The 18,315-nt window shown below is 40.0% G+C and overlaps 1 protein-coding gene across 1 annotated transcript in view; it reads right to left on the minus strand.

The window, feature by feature from the left end:
- Positions 1 to 9,162, minus strand: part of LOC126898276 (sialin-like) — a 15,805-nt gene extending 6,643 nt beyond the window's left edge. The window contains exon 1 of the mRNA XM_050672217.1: positions 8,769 to 9,162. Within this exon, the coding sequence (XP_050528174.1) occupies positions 8,769 to 9,162 (394 nt within the window). The remainder of the gene's footprint in view (positions 1 to 8,768) is intronic.
- Positions 9,163 to 18,315: the final 9,153 nt, after the last annotated feature.

The raw sequence follows: 18,315 nt of genomic DNA on the forward strand, positions 1-18,315 counted from the left end.
TACCATATTGAAAAATATACTATTTTTGTATGATAATTATGGGTTTTGTATTTTATTTTAATAGAAGTTGATGTTGCTTTTGCAATTATCCATCAATTTTTTAAAATTAAACACTATCTACAGATTTGCATCGAAGCGTTTCTTATGATAGTGATTTTAATCACTGTCAGATTAAATCTAGACTGAACCCAACTATGCAATGTCTCCACTATGCCGCGACCCCACTGTGCTACCGTTTTTTTTAAATGCAAAATATATATTTATGTAATCAATAGAATTCTATAAATATAAAATTTTTTAGAAAAAACAAATTATAATATTTTATGAATGTCATTAGTCATAGGATTATATTCAAACATTTTATCGTGTACAATAAAACAATATACTATAGTTTTGGTAGGAAAACTTTCATTGGATGCAAATTCTAATCTAATATCTACGGGCGCATTTTTTAATTTTTCGTTTTACCTTGAACAGTCAATGACAATGAGTGGAGCAGTCTTGAATTCTGTTTTTGTGAGCATAGGACACGCCAACTCCTTTTCATAGAGCGCCTCTTGGAATTGGGTCTACATGTGATATGGTACAGCGTACTTATCATTCGGAAAGTCTATTCGTAAGTTGTCGGAAAGAGTACTGTTCGCGCTAAGAGTGAGAGCTGCACTGGTTGGGTGTGGTCAACTGGTGACCAACTTTTGTGCGCCATCAGCTGTTAGGACGCCTTATCAGAGGCCTGTATTGTTTAGTCGTTTTATTTAAATTTGCCGTTATTTTCCATGATCTGTTGGTTTGAGTTCATAAGTTGATTGCAATTTGTAGGCATGTAAGTGCAGACCTTTTGTCAAGACCCTAAGCACAGATGATGCTGATGAAATCTTGAACAGCCTCAGCCGACGCAAAAATACAAACATTTTTTTACATAATTACAAAATAATGGACACGCGAAAAAATACACTTAAGTCATAAAATAAGTTGCAGCGCGGACAACAAAACAATAAAATCACGCTTCGCAGGAATATTAGCGTACCAGTTCCGACGATGGCTAATTTCCGACAAAACCTCCGTTGTTTGACTCGGCACGCAGAAAAAAAAAATAAACATACATTTTGTCACATTACAAATTGTCTACTTTGATATAATAATTATATGAATTTTGACAAATAAGGTTTAGATTTAAAATAAACTCAATCATTGATTTTATAAGGATTATAACTTTATAGATTTAAGATTTTTTTTTCGTGTGAATTTTTAGTAATTGTATGTATTTTGCATTATTATTATTTCGAATTATTCTGTTGTTCCTATTTCATTAAATCTTAATCAATACATTTAATTAATATTTTATTCAGTAAAATATTACATTAAAAAATCTTAAAACTAAATTTACAACTATATAAAACATTTATACTTTTATACAAAAAACCTTATCATAAAATTCTATTGTACGGTTTAGCATACAATATATTTAACAATTTATTTATACATTTTATCGTGGTAGCGGTAGGGAACGACAGCAAAATTTAAATTAAATTCAAGTAAATTTTATTTTATCAAAGTTAAGATTTATTACAATATTCTCCACATAAAAAAATAAGAATAGCTCAAGTCAGTATGATAGAATACACAAGTATTATTATTATCGCGAAAGTGTTAATCACAGACTGATTGTCGTCCGGCGGACTCGATACATATTTATGTCAACGCTGATAAGCGATAAGGCATCTCGGGTTTTGTTAATGTGCAATTTAGGGTTTAAATTTAGAATTCGGAATTTAGGGAAGCAGAGCACGGCTAGTGTATTACCATTTTGATCCANCCACCCGGCACCGTTTATTCAAATAAAATTACATTACATCAATTAACTTAATCTAATTATGTACAACTGTGAATGGTAATAATCAACATTATTAACAATGTATATATCAGAACAACATGCATAAGTTATAACAGTAACAAAATCAATAACAACATAGCATCCATTAATAATAGAAACCAGTGGTGAACCAGAGAATAAAATTACAATACATCAATTAACTTAACCTAACATATGTACAACTGTGAATGGCAATAATCAACATTATTAACAATATATATATCAGACAACATACATAATAGTTATAACTATAACATAATCAATGCCAACGTTAAATTAATATACACCGATTAACTTAACCTAACATAGCATCCATTAAATAGAAACCAGTGATGACCAGTGAAGGCCGGATCACAGATCCAGACGCCTTCCCAACGACCTTCTGAGTGGTTGCCCCTGCCGTCTCCTCTCTAAGTCTTCCTTGGCACCCATAACCTCGTTTGCGAAAGTTTGCACAGCATCCCAGTGAGACTTACTCTCCAACATACGGGAAGCTAATGAACCCACATCGAATGGTCCAATAACGCGAGTTAGCTCCTGTCTTTGTGCACTCCATGCTATGCAGTGCAGCAGCGTGTGTTCGGCATCATCGACCAGACCATCGCAGCTCCAGCAAGCTACATCACCGAGTCTTCTGATCTTAGTGAGGTAGCTTGGAAAACACCCGTGACCCGACAATAGCTGGGTCAAGTGAAAATCAACACAGCCGTGCTTCCGCAACACCCACTCGTCTAAGTCATTAATGAGCCTCCTGGTCCACTCTCCATTGATAGCGCCGTCTATCTCATCCCTCCACTTCGCTAACGTGCTCATCCTCAAGTCCAATTTCCAATCGGGCCTTAGTGTAGCTGACGATTTCCGCATACAATAAGCCACCCTCCTCTCCTCGGCCAGCATATCGATCGGGAGTACCGACGACAGGATATTAATTGATGTGCCGCTAACCGTACGATAGGCACACACACTGCTCAGCAGGACCCTCCGCTGGACTCTTCTTAATGCATCCAAACTCGATCTTTTATATTGTAGGGTGTCAGCCCATATTGCGCACCGTACAATAAGACAGAGTGTACCACCGTACTGTACAATTTCCTCCGGGTTTCTTTCGGGCCGCCCAAGTTAAGCATCAACCTCAACAACGAAGTGGACATTGTCATCGCCCTCTCCGTGGCTCTCTTGATGTGGTCCACAAACATTAGATCTCTGTCGATTATCACGCCCAAGTAATTCAAAGTTTTTGCTACTTCGATCGACACACCGTTGATCGTTATTGACGGTAGGCGATCTTTATATTTTCGCCTGAAGAAAATTGCCTCCGATTTCTCCACCGCTAGCTGTAAGCCCAGACGCCCGATTTCGCCAGCCACAATAGCCTAGGCTTCATTGGCGACAACTTCCACCTCCTCCGGTGAATTAGCAACCGCTATAACCATTGTGTCATCAGCAAACCCAACTATGGACGACCCCTCAGGCAACGACTTTTCTAAAACCGCGTTATATGCCATGTTCCACAGTATCGGGCCTAACACCGAACCCTGAGGAACACCGCATGACACCTCCAAGTGAATTTCTTCGCCAGTTGCCGGACACGTAATAGACGCGCCTCTGTCAGCGAAGTAAGAATGTAAAATTCTTACTATCGAAAAGGGCACATTCCACCTCCCAAGTGAATCAATAACATGACGCCAACCGATGGAGTTGAACGCGTTTTTAATGTCCAGACTTGTAGGCACGCAGCACTTGTACCGGTTAATAGCGCTTAGGGCAGTATCACATACTACCCGTAGCGCGTCAATCGTTGACCTGCCCCTCCTGAACCCGTACTGTCGCGGAGATAAATCTCTGTTCAGCACGAGACACTTCTCAACTCTCCACACGAGTAGCCTTTCTATCATTTTTGCCAGGTCATTGAGTAGGCACAGTGGTCTATACGATGAAGGAACTAGGGCTGGCTTGTTACCCTTCCTTAACAAAACTAGACGGACCTGTTTCCAACGAGCAGGGAACATCCCCTCCGCCAGACATCTATTAAAAATTCGTTGAAGTATATGCTGGTCTACAGTATGAACCGCCGCTAATATCGCATTGGTAATACCGTCAGGACCCGGCGCCTTCTTCTTCCCCTTAACAAACTGCACTACCTCATTGACTTCTTCGATGGAGAAGGGTAGTATTTCGAAATGGGATGGAGCAACCAGCGGAACGGGTAACATACCGGAGTGATCCGGAAAAAGCTCTCTTGCTGTTTCTCTAATCGGGGTACCATCCATCCTCCGCGTCTCCGAACCACCTTTCAGTTTCCCCATCACCAGCCTATAAGGCCTACCCCATGGATCCTTGTCGACCATATTGATAAGCTCCTGCCAACACTTTCTCTTGTTATCGCATATAGCCAACTTCAATTTTTTCCTTGCCTGCTTGAGGTCTTCCTTTAGGCGGTCCAGCTCCTCCATAGTTGCCCTCCCCTGCAGGAAGTCAGAACCTGCCCTAGTAGCTGCCCTCCTGGAGAGAATGCATACTCTCCTCAGTTCAGAGATACCACTGCTCCACCAGTATGCAGGTGGTTTTCCATGGGGTGGAAGCTTCCTCCTTGGCAGTGCGAAGTTACAAGCGGCATGAACCTTACTCTCGAAGACATCCAGCATGCCTTCTAAGGAAGTATCCTGTAGTCCATGTATAGACCACAGGTACCCAGTCTTAAAAGTCTCGAAGTCCAACCCGTTCGATGTGTTCCATCCAACTACATTCGGGACGTGGTTAAATTCCCACCGCTTCCCATCCTGCACAGTGAAAGAAATATAATTATGGTCTGACCCATTATACTGTTCAGCAAGCACCTTCCAATTAGCTGTCCGAGTTATGAGATTAGTTGACACAAATGCAATGTCTACCACCGAACCCCGACCAGCACCTACAAAAGTTGGACTGATTCCCTGATTTAGTAAATGAAGATCCAGGCTGGCCAAAAAATCACTTAGTGCATGTCCTCTGGGATTTGATTCCCAATCGCCCCACATAGACCGAGCATTGAAATCTCCAGCAATCAAGACCCCGGAATTCTTGTTCTGTATAGTGTTTTCCAATCGAAGAAGGAAATCTTCAAAACACCAAGTAGCCTATTGGGAGAACTGTACACCCAAATCCCGTCAAGCTCAACCGCTACAAATTCTTCATCGCGTTCCACATTTCCCAACACAATGCGGTCTGAAAACACTCCCACTGCAGCACGGCCAGTTCCATTGGAAGTGTACCACTCTCCTACACCATTGTGCAGTTTGTAGGGGTCCGCGATAATAACCACATCCAAACAGTCCTGGCATATCTGTTGCATTAATAGGTCCTGTGCCAGCTGACAATGATTTAGATTGCCCTGAAGGAAATTTATAACACGGGAGCTTTGACTCACATATCCTCCACCGGTTCTATTGAATCTAGGCATTTACATTAAAGACCTCTTCCACCAATTTGGCTGAGAACGCCTTCTTTTTCTCCAAATCAGCGTGGCAGTCAGTGGCAAAATGGTCCTGCACCCCGCACGCTCTGCAGCACTTACTACGAGCAGGGCCTTCCCACGCATGTGTACTATGCCCAAACGCCAAACATTGGTAGCAACGAATCTTCCGCTCAACTTCTCTGACCCTTTTTTTTTTTTTTTTTTTTCCGATCGGCTTGATTGTGGACCGCCCTGGAACTACCGTTAGGTATTACTTCAGGGCGGCCCACGCCCTTCTCTGACCCGACAGCTGACGAATCCCAGCAGCAATCTATTGTTCTTCAAAATTGCCTTGGCTGCCTCTGTAGTTACCGCCACCAGAGCAGTTTGGCTCCCACTCCAAGTCTCCCGTAGGCTGACCACCTTGACCTCTTTGTGTGTACCGCAATAGCTTTGCATCGATTCCACTATTTCTTCCTTTGTAGTCAGGCAGTCTAGGTCCCTCACCTCTAGCAATGTGGATTGAACTCCTCCTTAGTTGATTTCTCCAAATCATCCAGTAACGACGTCGTATACTCGAGAGTCTCACTATTCAAACTATCAACTGACCTAATACTTTCCTTGGTCACCGCAGTCTCCCTCAATCTAATAATAAGCGTTGGGTTTTCACGCGTGAAGACCTCCTGATCTTCCATTCTCGCAAGTCCCATAGGTGCACTAACTTCTGGCACCAGCAAATCCTAAGGCATCACTGAAGCCAGACAGTTTTGTGCATTAAGTCTATCCATCCCAATTGAACCACTCAGCGCTGACCAGATTTTCACGAGCTGACTATTCCTAGTAGCTAGTCCCGATTTGAAATTTTGGGGCAAAAAGGCCCAAAATTAGGGGGAATCCATTTGAAGGGATTTTAGTGTTGGCGTACCACCTTTTTTTTTTTTTTTAAAAATAACACGACCGGCCTACATGCGGACCGCCCCGTAACTACCGTTAGGTATTGCCTCAGGGCGGCCCACTCCGTCTCTAAAATTCACACCACCACGTTGTGAATCAGCCCGAAATTAATCAAGAGCTGATTCACAACGTGGTGTAGCCTCCCCCGTTAGCCGGATCCCAAAAGTCGGGATCCGTTGCCCGGGTTGCACCACATGGAGGTGGAGGCAGGACTTTGCGAAGGGGGCATAAAATAACTCACAAACATATAAACATAAACACACTAATACCTAAGGCGCCGGCCTAAACCAGCGCCTTAGGTCCTCCTGTACCGGGCGGCGCGGCTGCCAGTGCCTCAGGCGTTCGGCTTCCTCCTTCCTTTTCAGGACGAATTCGGCGAACGCCTGGACGAGCCTCCACGTCTCCCGGCTTCCCAACATCAGGTCCACCAAGGACCCGACGCGGATCGTGGACCCCAGACGGGACTCCAGCGAGTCCCGCTCCTGGGCCCACGCCTCGCACCGGAAGAGGTTGTGCAGAGCCTTGTTTGCCTCTCCCGGGCGATCCTGGCAGTGGTCGCACGTCACGCGGCTGACCTCCGAATACCGTGAAGGTATTCGTTGAAGCAGCCGTGGCCGGACAACACTTGCGTGAGACGGTAAGACATCTCACCGTGTGTCCGGGCCACCCACCTCTCCAGGCGGTCGGGTCCTATGAGGGACCTGGTCCACTCGCCTCTCGTTTCCTCCGAGAGGCGAGTCCGCCACCGGAACATGGTCATCCGCCTGAGCGCTAGCCGGTCCTCGGGTTCGAGGGACCGGTTTCGCTCTCGGCGGAGCTCATGCCCGGCGGCGCGTTCCTCGGCGAGCAGATCGGCGGGCGGCAATGACGACAGGATACCCGCCGCCACTCCGGACACCGTTCGGTAAGCCGAAACTGTCCGGATCGCCGCCCGCCTTTGCATCCTGTGTAGGACTTCACGGTTTTTAGACGAATACTCAAGAGTATCCGCCCAAACCGGGGACCCGTACAGGAGAACCGAGTGTACGACGCTGACTAAAAGTCTACGCCGCATCTCTCTCGGCCCTCCCAGATTGGGCATGAGTCCCGCCAAGCAATTCATGACTTTCTGGGCCCGCTGGGCCGCACGAGTAATGTGCGGCCCGAACTTTAGACGTTTCTCTATGACAAGGCCCAGATAAGTCATGGAGTCCTTAAGCGGGATCTCCACCCCCAGCACGGCGAGCCGTGGAGGAGTGAACTTGTACCTGCCCATGAACAAGACCGCTTCGGTCTTGTCCAGGGCGAGGCTAAGTCCACTCCCCTCCTGCTGGATCCAGGCGGTGACTGCGCTGAGCGCGCAGTTTGCCCGGGATCCAGCCTCCTCGGCCGAGGCGCCTTCACAGGCGGAGGCCGCTGGGGACCTCCGCCTTGGGAGCTTTCCGTTTCACCACCTCCGACCATGTGGTGGTCGGTGCGGGGGCTGGAGCGACAACACGAGGAGTTGTGGGTGGGGGGAGGAGGACCGTGACGCTGGGTAGCGAGGGCGCCACGGTGTCCGTCAGCGAGCGTCCGGCGTCGACTTCCTCCCTCTTCTTCCTACTCCTCTTCATCATCCGCTTCTTTGCGGGGGGAGCGGGCGGGCAGACAACCGCAAACCCCTATACCTCTTTAAGTGCGGAGGCCGTGTTCCCGACGGCACTGAGTGGTGGTCCATATGTGCCAACATACACCTAAAACATCTCTTAATGTCAGTCCATAAGCGGACTCTGCACGACACGAATCCCACACAAAGCCGTCCGCGTTCCAGCACTTTCCCCGCCAGTCCAGAGTCCAATGTAATGATGGCCATTTTTTGGCCTCTAGGCATGGCCCGTAACGTTATTTTGATGTCAGTCAAAGTTCCCACAACGTTAGCCACCGCTTCCACAATCTCATCCTGTTCCGTTAGTTCGTCTAATCCAAAAACCCCCAGCCTCGTGCGCTGCTGCAGCGTGGACACCGGAACGTTGCATCCCACTGCCTTTTGAACAGCCGTAACTTTTTCCACCGCGCCACTTTTCCCGTCCACCTCCAACAACAAGTGTCCCGCCACCGTTTTACGCACCGCTCTAATTGCATTAGCATGCTCTTTCAGAGAGGTCTCCGCCTTTATTTTCTTGAGTACATCAACATAAGACACCGTGTCAGTCCTGATCATGATGGCCGGTGGTTTCTTCTTAGCCTTGGTCTCTTTCTCCTTGATAAACTTCTTTGCCCTATTATTGAAAACCTCCACCCAGGCATTCGTTTCTTCCTTATTTGTAATAGCTGCCCTGAGGTCCACCGATTGGTGGGATACATTCCCAGTCACTACAGTCCTGTTTCCTCTTTTTTTAGAGGTCTCTGCACCTTGCACAATATTTCCCGCAGATTCCTTCTGTTCCAAACGACCCTCAATAGTTTGCCTTAACTAAACTATCGCCGAGTAGATGGAGTCCAACCGTGCCTCGTCTGGAGGGGTTTTTTGCACCACCGTGTTCTCCAAACCATCCACGATTTTTCTCTGCCAGGAGCTACGTGTTTTAGCCGACAAGTCATTGACCTCAGTAACCTTTTTACAAATTCTGTCCGAATCCACTATTAAACCTTTAATAGTGGTGTGGACGTTTCTTCCTGCAGGTGTCCTAATGAAATTCATCATCTGGTTCATCCTCCTACCTAACCTGGCCACCTCCTCCATGACAGGTTTCTCCAGCTCTTCTAATAAGTTTGACGTATATTCCAGTGTCTCGCTATCCAAGCTATCGACTAATTTCAAACGTTCTTTCTCCATAGAGGACTCCCTTAACTTATCAACCAAAGACATTGGAGCCTTTTCAAACACCTCCGCCGCCGCACTCCCTGGCCCAAGGTCCCTATCCATTGACGAATCCGAAGGCATCGCAAATGAAAGGGTTCAGGACATGAAGACGGAAAAAATCGGAGGTTTTTTGCCCAAATGCTATGAAACTCAGCTTCGATAATTATTATGCTACTGTTGACAATGTTACCAAATTTGGTCACGAACAGATTAAAACTGGGGGAAATCCCTTAGAAGGGATTTTGGACCCTTATAGTGTTGGTATACCAAAAAGAGGAGACAAAACTAAAATGATGAGCAGATTCAAAAAATGAAGTGGAGGGGGTAAAAAAGTCACTTTTTGGTGGTAACTCGCCTCAGTCACCTCAGGTGATTGCCACCAGTCCGGCCCTTGTCGGATGATTTTTGAGTGCGCTATCCACCCACGAAGATTCCGGGGGGTGGGGTAAAGAATGTTAGATATTCAAAACACCGCGGACGTCATTCGCGGACGCCGCTAAGTTGTACCACTAGGTCCGACCTCAAAATGGTACAACTGTCTGATACACAATTAAGCACGAGACGTTCAATATGGCCGTCCTCGACCTGCTGACGACTTCGCCGTTGGCGAAACGGGAACCCAACCCAACCCAACCCAACCAATACGCTATGAATGCCGTGGCCCTCAAGGGACTGGGTATCACCCTCTCTGGCACACGGAGGACGAAGACGGGAGTCTTGTTCCTCCAAGTACAAGGAACGAGTGTTTTGGCTGACATGTTGGTCTGTAATATTAGGGAGGCGTTGGATGTCCACGTTCACCGTCCCGCAATGTTTGTGGCATTCATTTTGTTAGATGTTGAGGAGTGCAGAGGGGATTCCGAGACGACTGTCTGCATGGGAGTGGCAAGGACCGATACGCGTGGTGTGAAGTGCAGCAACACTGGTAGTCAGTCTGACACGACTTCGAGAGGAATGGAGCACGTGCAGGGTCCGTGTCCGGAATGACAAGGGACCGCGTTGATATAGGTGCCTTAAGTGTGGGCATATGTAGACGTCCTGTAGGGATCCTGACCGGACTGGTGCGTGCTTCACATGGCAAGCAGCGAGCCACCATGCCATGAACTTTTCTGGTAAATCGGGAGGGCCGGAAAATCCTCATTAAGGTATCTCCAGACCACTTGGTCTTTTCATGTCCTTTGTGTCTGTTGTTAATTCTTTACCAAAACCATAGCAAAGTCTTACCCCCACCTCGATCTGGGCAACGGATTCAACTTTGGATCTGGCTAACAATTAACAATTTTGGTTGTGTTGGGTAAACAGGTGTAACAATTTTTTTTCTCTCACACTCTCACACAATTGAAGGTTTTTGACCGTTCATGACCATCTTTTTTTTTTTGCTCGTTCTATTTTCAATGGACTTGTGTATTTTGTAAAATAAGTTCTAGTTTTTATTCGCATGTATAAAATTTGACCTTGTATGAAGAGAAATGGTCCGATAAAAAAAAAGTATGTCGGATGAAAGGGGTATATATAATGTATTTAGAAAAAAAAATTTGTATTAATGCATACATTTTTTACAGATGTGAAACCCGCTATAAAATGGAAATTGGTCCTAGTAAAAAAAAAGTATGTGCGAATAAAAATGAAAAACATTAAGTATTAATGAAAACAAAATTATATTAATCCATGTATTTTACTGCCAGACGGAATGTTCACCAATTACGATAATGAAATATTATCACATTTGATGAACACACATTTTCCTGACTCGGTAATTAACAACAGAGAACAGTCACATGATGCACAGGACAAACGTGTGACCTGTGCTGAATGGAGACTAAACAGGAAAGTGATAAGCCCAAGTGGAATAAGATGGGCATAAAAACTTTTGCCAGTTTTAGAGCTGCAGGCTATGACGAATTTTTCCCTGCACTTCTGTAAGAAGGGTTAGAGATAATCGTCCCCCATCTCTGCAAAATATTTAGGCCATGCTTTGCCTATGGTCATCAACCGGAAAGCTGGCGTAAGGTTAGAGTGGTGTTTATACCCAAATCTAAACGTACTAACTATTATGAAGCAAAATCCTACAGACCAATAAGTCTTTCTTCTTTTCATTTTAAGACTATGGAGAAACTTATTGATAGGTACATCAAGAAGGGGCCTCTTAAGGAGAACCCTTTACATGAAAACCAACATGCGTATCAAATGGGGAAATTTATTGATACAGCTCTACACTGCTTAACCACTAAGATAGGGAAAGCTGTAGAGAATAAAATGTATGCAGTAGGTATATTCCTGGACATCGAAGGGGNAACCAACCAAATGTTGGTTTTCATGTAAAACCTTTACATGAAAACCAACATGCGTATCAAATGGGGAAATTTATTGATACAGCTCTACACTGCTTAACCACTAAGATAGGGAAAGCTGTAGAGAATAAAATGTATGCAGTAGGTATATTCCTGGACATCGAAGGGGCTTTTCACAATACTCCCTTCGATGCTATGTGTGAATCTGCACAACAGAATGGAATAGAACCACTTATTATTAAATGGATAGAATCCATGCTTAAGGAACGCTCCATTTTGGGACAGCTCAATGAGACCAAAGTAATCAAGAGTGTTAAACAGGGATGCCCACAAGGAGGGGTTCTATCCCCCTTGCTATGGTGTCTAGTATTGGACTCGCTTATTAGAGAGTTAAACAAATGTTGTTATACACAAGCCTATGTGGATGACTTGGTTATAGCAGTGGTGGGTAAATTCCCAGACACTATTATAGACTTAGCACAACAGAGACTTAACACTAAACAGATTAGGTGTAGTAAGTACGGTCTATGTGTTAATCCAAATAAAGCAGAGGTTGTTATGTTCTCTAGAAAGAGAATAGGACTTGACAGTTTTGATAGTCTTACTCTGAATGGACAAGAAATTAGCTTAAAATCAGAAGTAAAATACTTAGGTATTATTTTGGATATTAAGCTAAAATGGAAATCACATGTTGAGTCAATAATCAAAAAAGCAATGACCACATTGTGGACTTGCAGCAGAGCCTTGGGAAAACATGGGGTTTTAAACCAAGAGTTATGTATTGGTTGTACACTTCAGTGATTAAACCTATGATATTGTACGGTGCCCTAGTCTGGTGGACCAGAACATCACTCGTTACAGCTAGGAAAGAACTTAGTCGCATACAGAGAATGGCTGCTATGGCCATCACTGGAGCATTAAAAACTACACCAACGGTCACATTAGAGGCACTAATCGGATTGCCTCCTCTGCATCTAGAGATTAAAGCTCACGCCAAAGCCACAGCACTAAGATTCCACAACTTAGGTTTGTGGACTATGGAGAGTGACACAACAGAACATGGTAAAATACTAAAAGAGATAGACCAGGGATTTTGGAATACCCCTTGAACTATATCAAACCGGTTCTTGAGAATAACATTCCCTACAAAGTGGAGATACTACCTGGCACGTAGACAAGGGTGGGCCTGGCCCCCCCAAAATTAAATTCAATTATTTTTACGAATTATCAAAAACGTACTAGGCCTTACATACATTGACATTATTATTAATTTGTGATTACTATTGAGTAATACAGTTATTATTATGGCTGTATTTTCATTTTTATATTCATAGAAAACGTTATTTGAAAAAGATAACGTTCTAGACGTTGAAATAGCAATTACTCTAAACGTGGTTGTAGGTAAATTTTTTTTTACTCTGGTCCAACAAATGATAACAAACTACGAAGTATCTGCATTGATTAGAATCTAGTTGATTACAAAATTCGATAGAGTATACTCTATGAAAATTTTTTTGATAAATCTTATCTTTAATTTGTTTCTTTTAGCTTCGATGCGAAGCTGAGAAGGTATTGGTTTTACTATCTTGTGTTTTTTTTTTGTCTGTTACCACTTTTTCTAAGCTCTCACTGAACCAATTTCTTTCAATAATATGTCAAAAGATCACAAATTATATCTAGTCGAAGGCATTACCCTCAAAAATTGAAAAATTTTCCCTCGTTCCCGTAAATGGGGGACCTCCAAAACCTCCAAAAAAAAAACACATCTTAGTAAAACCAATACCTTTTTTTTATAATTTTTTTTTTTGTAAATCTGACTCTTAATCTGCCCACAGGGGGGATTTAAAATGACAACTTTTTCACAAAAAATGAACTATTTCAACTTAACTTTTTAAAATGTTCCGGAAAGTCTGACACTTTTATCTATATCTTAAATTAAAGCTAATGTAATATACTATTTTATTTAAAAAAATGTCGGACTTTATTTTGTCTTCACGGTGAAAATGGCTACCGAATGCTATTTTTGTGTAAAAATTCTCGATTTTGTATTTTACATTTTTAACCTTATAATGATATAAATTTTTGAAAAATGTATGGATCACCACAATTTTTTTTATTAGAAATAATATTTTTTAATAATCCCTTTTTCATTCTTTATCTTAATCAGGATATTAATAAGGAAATAGCAGATCATGTAACTTTTGGATTAATCCACCAATTTTTTAAAAATAAACACAATTTTGAACTTGAAAGATTCATAGAATAGGATACTGTCTAAGGAGGAGTGGAGGGAGCACCCCCCCTTTTCATGGGAAAAAAAATTATGGAAAATGATACAAAAATTGTTGGCCCCTCCAATAAACATTTTCTGGCTACATGCCTGGATACTACACGTAGAGAATGGAATATTAACCACCTGACTAAAAAAGGAGGATTTGTGATATATACAGATGGATACAAAAAATCAGGAAAGGTAGGTACTGGAATTTGGGGTTTAAAGCCACGAATAAATGTCAGTATGTCATTGAGCACAACACCCTCTGTTTTCCAAGCAGAGGTGATGGCGATACTGGTAGGGGTTCAGAACCTGCTGGTATACAAAAATAGGAAGATAACAATCTTAAGTGATAATCAAGCGGCTTTGAAAGCACTCTGTAACGATCAGATGAATTCAAAGCTGGTCCTCGAATGCAGGGAAACTTTAGAATCACTATCGAGGTTTAACAAAGTTACACTAGCGTGGGTACCGGGACACAACGGTGTCACTGGAAATGAGAATGCTGACTTTCTAGCCAGGAAAGGAGCAGAGAACACCTATGTTGGACCAAAACCAGTGGTAGGACTCACTACCACAAAACACGGGAAAATCTGGAAGTACTTGGTAGTACCTAGACAATCTAAAATATTTATCAAGATCCCTGGTTTATTGCTGGGTGATCTTAAAAGCATGACTAGACAACAAATAAGCACCCTGACTGGTCTACTGACAGGACATGGTCACTTGCTTAAACATATTAACGCAATGGGGGTATCGGAATCGCCAATGTGCAGGAAGTGTGGAGTAGAAGAGGAAGACTCATTTCACATCATGTGCGAATGTGATGCCTTGTCCACACTAAGATCAAACTACTTGAGTAAACCTTTTCCTGAAAGAGAAGATATTAAAAACCTAAAACCCAGAGAGATCCTTAATTTCGCTAGAAAGACTCTTTGGTCATCTGTAGAGGTGACTTTATGGTTGGTAATATATTAACACTTCGGTAATAACACTTAGGTGGGTAAACCGAATTAAGACAATTCGGTATGAGGTGCGCACAATGGACCAACAGTTCTGAGTGAATGGGAATTATGTCCACCTCGATAATAACTAAAACTAATCCATTTATTTTGAAAAGTTCTAGCAATTTTAAGGTGTAATATAATAAGATATTGAAAATATCATATTTTTTGACTACATCAACAATTTTCAATTAACTGTAGGCTTTAATTTATCATATGTTTAAATGACGCAGTATTTCCGAAACATTGTCAAAACTTAATTTACAAAAGTTACTATTTTTGAATAAATGTTAGATAGGTTATTGGTCAGCATTTCATAAAAAATATACCCAAATAAAAGGAAGTACATAAGGTATTAATTAAAAAAAAAAGTTATTTTTATTCGTTCATTTTTAAAAAAGTTATAGCAGTTTTATGGAAAAAAAAGTTAAAAAAACGTCGACATTACTGAATTTAAAAATTGTTTTTTTCGGTGCACTTTTACCATTTATGGGGACACACGGAAATTTTTTTTTAATTTTGAGGTTAATATCTTCGAAAATATACAATTTATGATCTTTTGACTTATCGATAAGAAAAATCGGTCCAGAGTTGAAAAAAAGTAATGACAATCATACAAAATAAAATAAACATATCATAGTAAAATTAATACCTTCTCAGGTTCGCATAAAAAACCAAATAAAAACTAATACAAATTATAAAATTTAGCACAACGATTAAAAAAATTTAAAAATAACTTGATACTTTATTATATTATTTTACAGTTTCAGAAATAATTTGAAAATGCATTTGATAAGTATTAAGATAATAGTATTTATTACTTTAAAAATATTTATACAGAAAAATAATTGACTACCAGTTTTATTAATTGTTACTATATATTTATTATATCAATATTGATTTTTTTTTTTTTTTAAATGTATTTTNTACCAGTTTTATTAATTGTTACTATATATTTATTATATCAATATTGATTTTTTTTTTTTTTTAAATGTATTTTTTGTCTAAAAATTATTGATTGTATTGCGAAAATTTAGAAAATTAATTTACATCATTTATTTTATAATATGTTAAGAAAAGTACCAATAAATGATTACAGTAAATCGGATGTAAATTATGGGTGGTATGTTTTTTGAGTTAATTAATATTCATAGATACAACTAGGCTAAGAATATAAATAAATGTTCTGTAAGTAAGGCACTTTTCTTGCGCCACACATCTAGCTTTATTATTTAATATAACAGTTATTTTATCTGGAAAAGAAACCATTCTGGTAAATAAATTAATATTTTTATTTAAAAAACTTTCTTTTACAGCATATTTTATTATTTTTATATTATTTACATTACTATGACTATCCAATTTTACATTATTATTTTACATATCCTAATCGCTTACCATCAATTAGTCCTAAAAGTAGCTTTTTAATTGTTTTACACTGTAAATTGTGTAGTTATTTTAATGCTATGATAACTGATTTTAAGCATAATTTTTTAAACGATTTTAATGAAAATTCTCCCAATGTTTCAATTTTTAAGTAACAAAGTAGAGGTTTTGATTTTAATTTATTACACAAAGTAACTGGTAACACGTTTATCTTAGCTACAATAAAAATGCTAATATTTCAATTATATCCATTTATTCAAAAATTGATTCGGTACCGAATACTTAACGATATGACGTTTTATATACGGTCATCTCGTCTTTTTCACTATAATAGTGCGGTGTGCCACCGAGCACCAGCGGTGACGAATTACATGTGCTTACACTTTCCGCCGTCTTACTTCTTGTCATATTGAAAGGTATTTTGAATATTTTTTAAATAATATCAAGTTATATTTATATATATATATATTTTTTTGAACTTTACTTTTGTAAGAGTCGCTATCTTGTTAGCGATGATACCCAAGACTATAAAAATTAATAATAATAAACCCAGCACAATGAGAATTATTATTAAAAAACGGTAGCACAGTGGGGTCGAGGCACAGTGTGGACGAGGCATAGATGGGACAAGTATAGATGATATCTGACAGTGATTAAAATCACTATCATAAGAAACGCTTCGATGCAAATCTGTAGATAGTGTTTCCTTTAGAGAAATTGGTGAAATATTTTAAAAGCAACATGAACTCTTATTTCTTTAATTATATCCTGATTAGTAGTTCTTTGATTTTAAAATATAATATATGAATAAATACTAATTATAGTTTTTAAATTTAGTATGAAATTGTGAGGCCAGCTATGATGTATGGTTCATAGTGTTGGGCGGTTGATAAGAAATTAGAGCAGAGAATAAGTGTAGCAGAGTTGAGAATGCTTAGTTGATGAGTGGAGTGACTAGAGAAAATAGGATAAGGAACGAGCATATAAGAGAAAATATAGGTGTTGCGTCAATCGTAGATAAGATGACAGAAAATAGACTTAGATTGTTTAGTCATGTTATGAGGAGAGAAGAATCGGAAGCTGTAAGAACAGTTATAGAAATGAATGTTGAAGGAAGAAGAGATAGAGGAAGACCAAAAAAGAGATGGAGGGATGCTATTGAATGCGATTTGAGGACAGCTGATGTGAGCGTAGAAGATGTGGGAGATCGTGTCAAGTGGAAGCTTAGGATAAGGGTGGCCGACCCCAAGTAGTTGGGATTAAGGCAAAGAAAAAGAAAAATATTACCAGAAATTCCGGTGGCAATTGACATAATATGATTGTTGTTTCGGAATGTACATTTTAGCGTTTAGTTAGGTTTAAATAATATAGCGTCAAATCAATTACCTACTCTATCGCTTGTATATTAATATACACTACACTTTAATGATACAATAAATAAATAAACTCACACATACACACATATGCATTTATAACATTGTGTCTAACGTAAGTGTAACATGATAAAGAGTAACCTTAAAATGAAAAAAATGAAAAATAAATTTTAGTACTCATATTAAATGTAATGTAACTCGAAAAATATTTGTTTAAATGAAAAAATATATGATAATTTTTTTGTTTATAATTGTCTTTTAAACAACTTTTGTACGAAACTTTTTTTTGTAAGTTAAATATTTTTTGAGAAAGTTAAAAAAGCTCATATTTTGGACTTTTGCGAGGCTGTAATAAAAAAACTCAATTCCAATCAATGAGGACTATTAGTATGTCATTATACATATTTTAATTCAACTTTTAGAAAAACAAAATTGAGTTGGGAATTTTTTCCGCAATTTTTCCTTTGCTGAATGGCCTAGATGTCAATTTTAAACTTGTAATTGAGTTAAAAGTTATGGTAATATATTCAATTTTTTGAACTTTAAAGAACCAAAAAATAGGTTAAAATTGAAAATTTGGGCTGATTATTTTTAACCTATTAAAAATCAAATCAGTAATAATTTGAAAACAAAACGGTAGCACAGTGGGGTCGAGGCACAGTGTGGATGAGGCATAGATGGGACAAGTATAGATGATATCTGACAGTGATTAAAATCACTGTCGTAAGAAACGCTTCGATGCAAATCTGTAGATAGTGTTTCATTTAGAAAAATTGGTGGATTATTCCAAAAGCAACATTAACTCTTATTTTTTTGATTATATCCTGATTAGCAGGTCTTTGATTTTAAAATATAATATATGAATAAATACTAATTATAATTATTAAATTTAGTATGAAATTGTG

The sequence above is a fragment of the Daktulosphaira vitifoliae genome, unplaced genomic scaffold (genome assembly GCF_025091365.1).
Source record: "Daktulosphaira vitifoliae isolate Bord-2020 unplaced genomic scaffold, ASM2509136v1 Scaffold_2, whole genome shotgun sequence".
NCBI lineage: Eukaryota > Metazoa > Arthropoda > Insecta > Hemiptera > Phylloxeridae > Daktulosphaira > Daktulosphaira vitifoliae.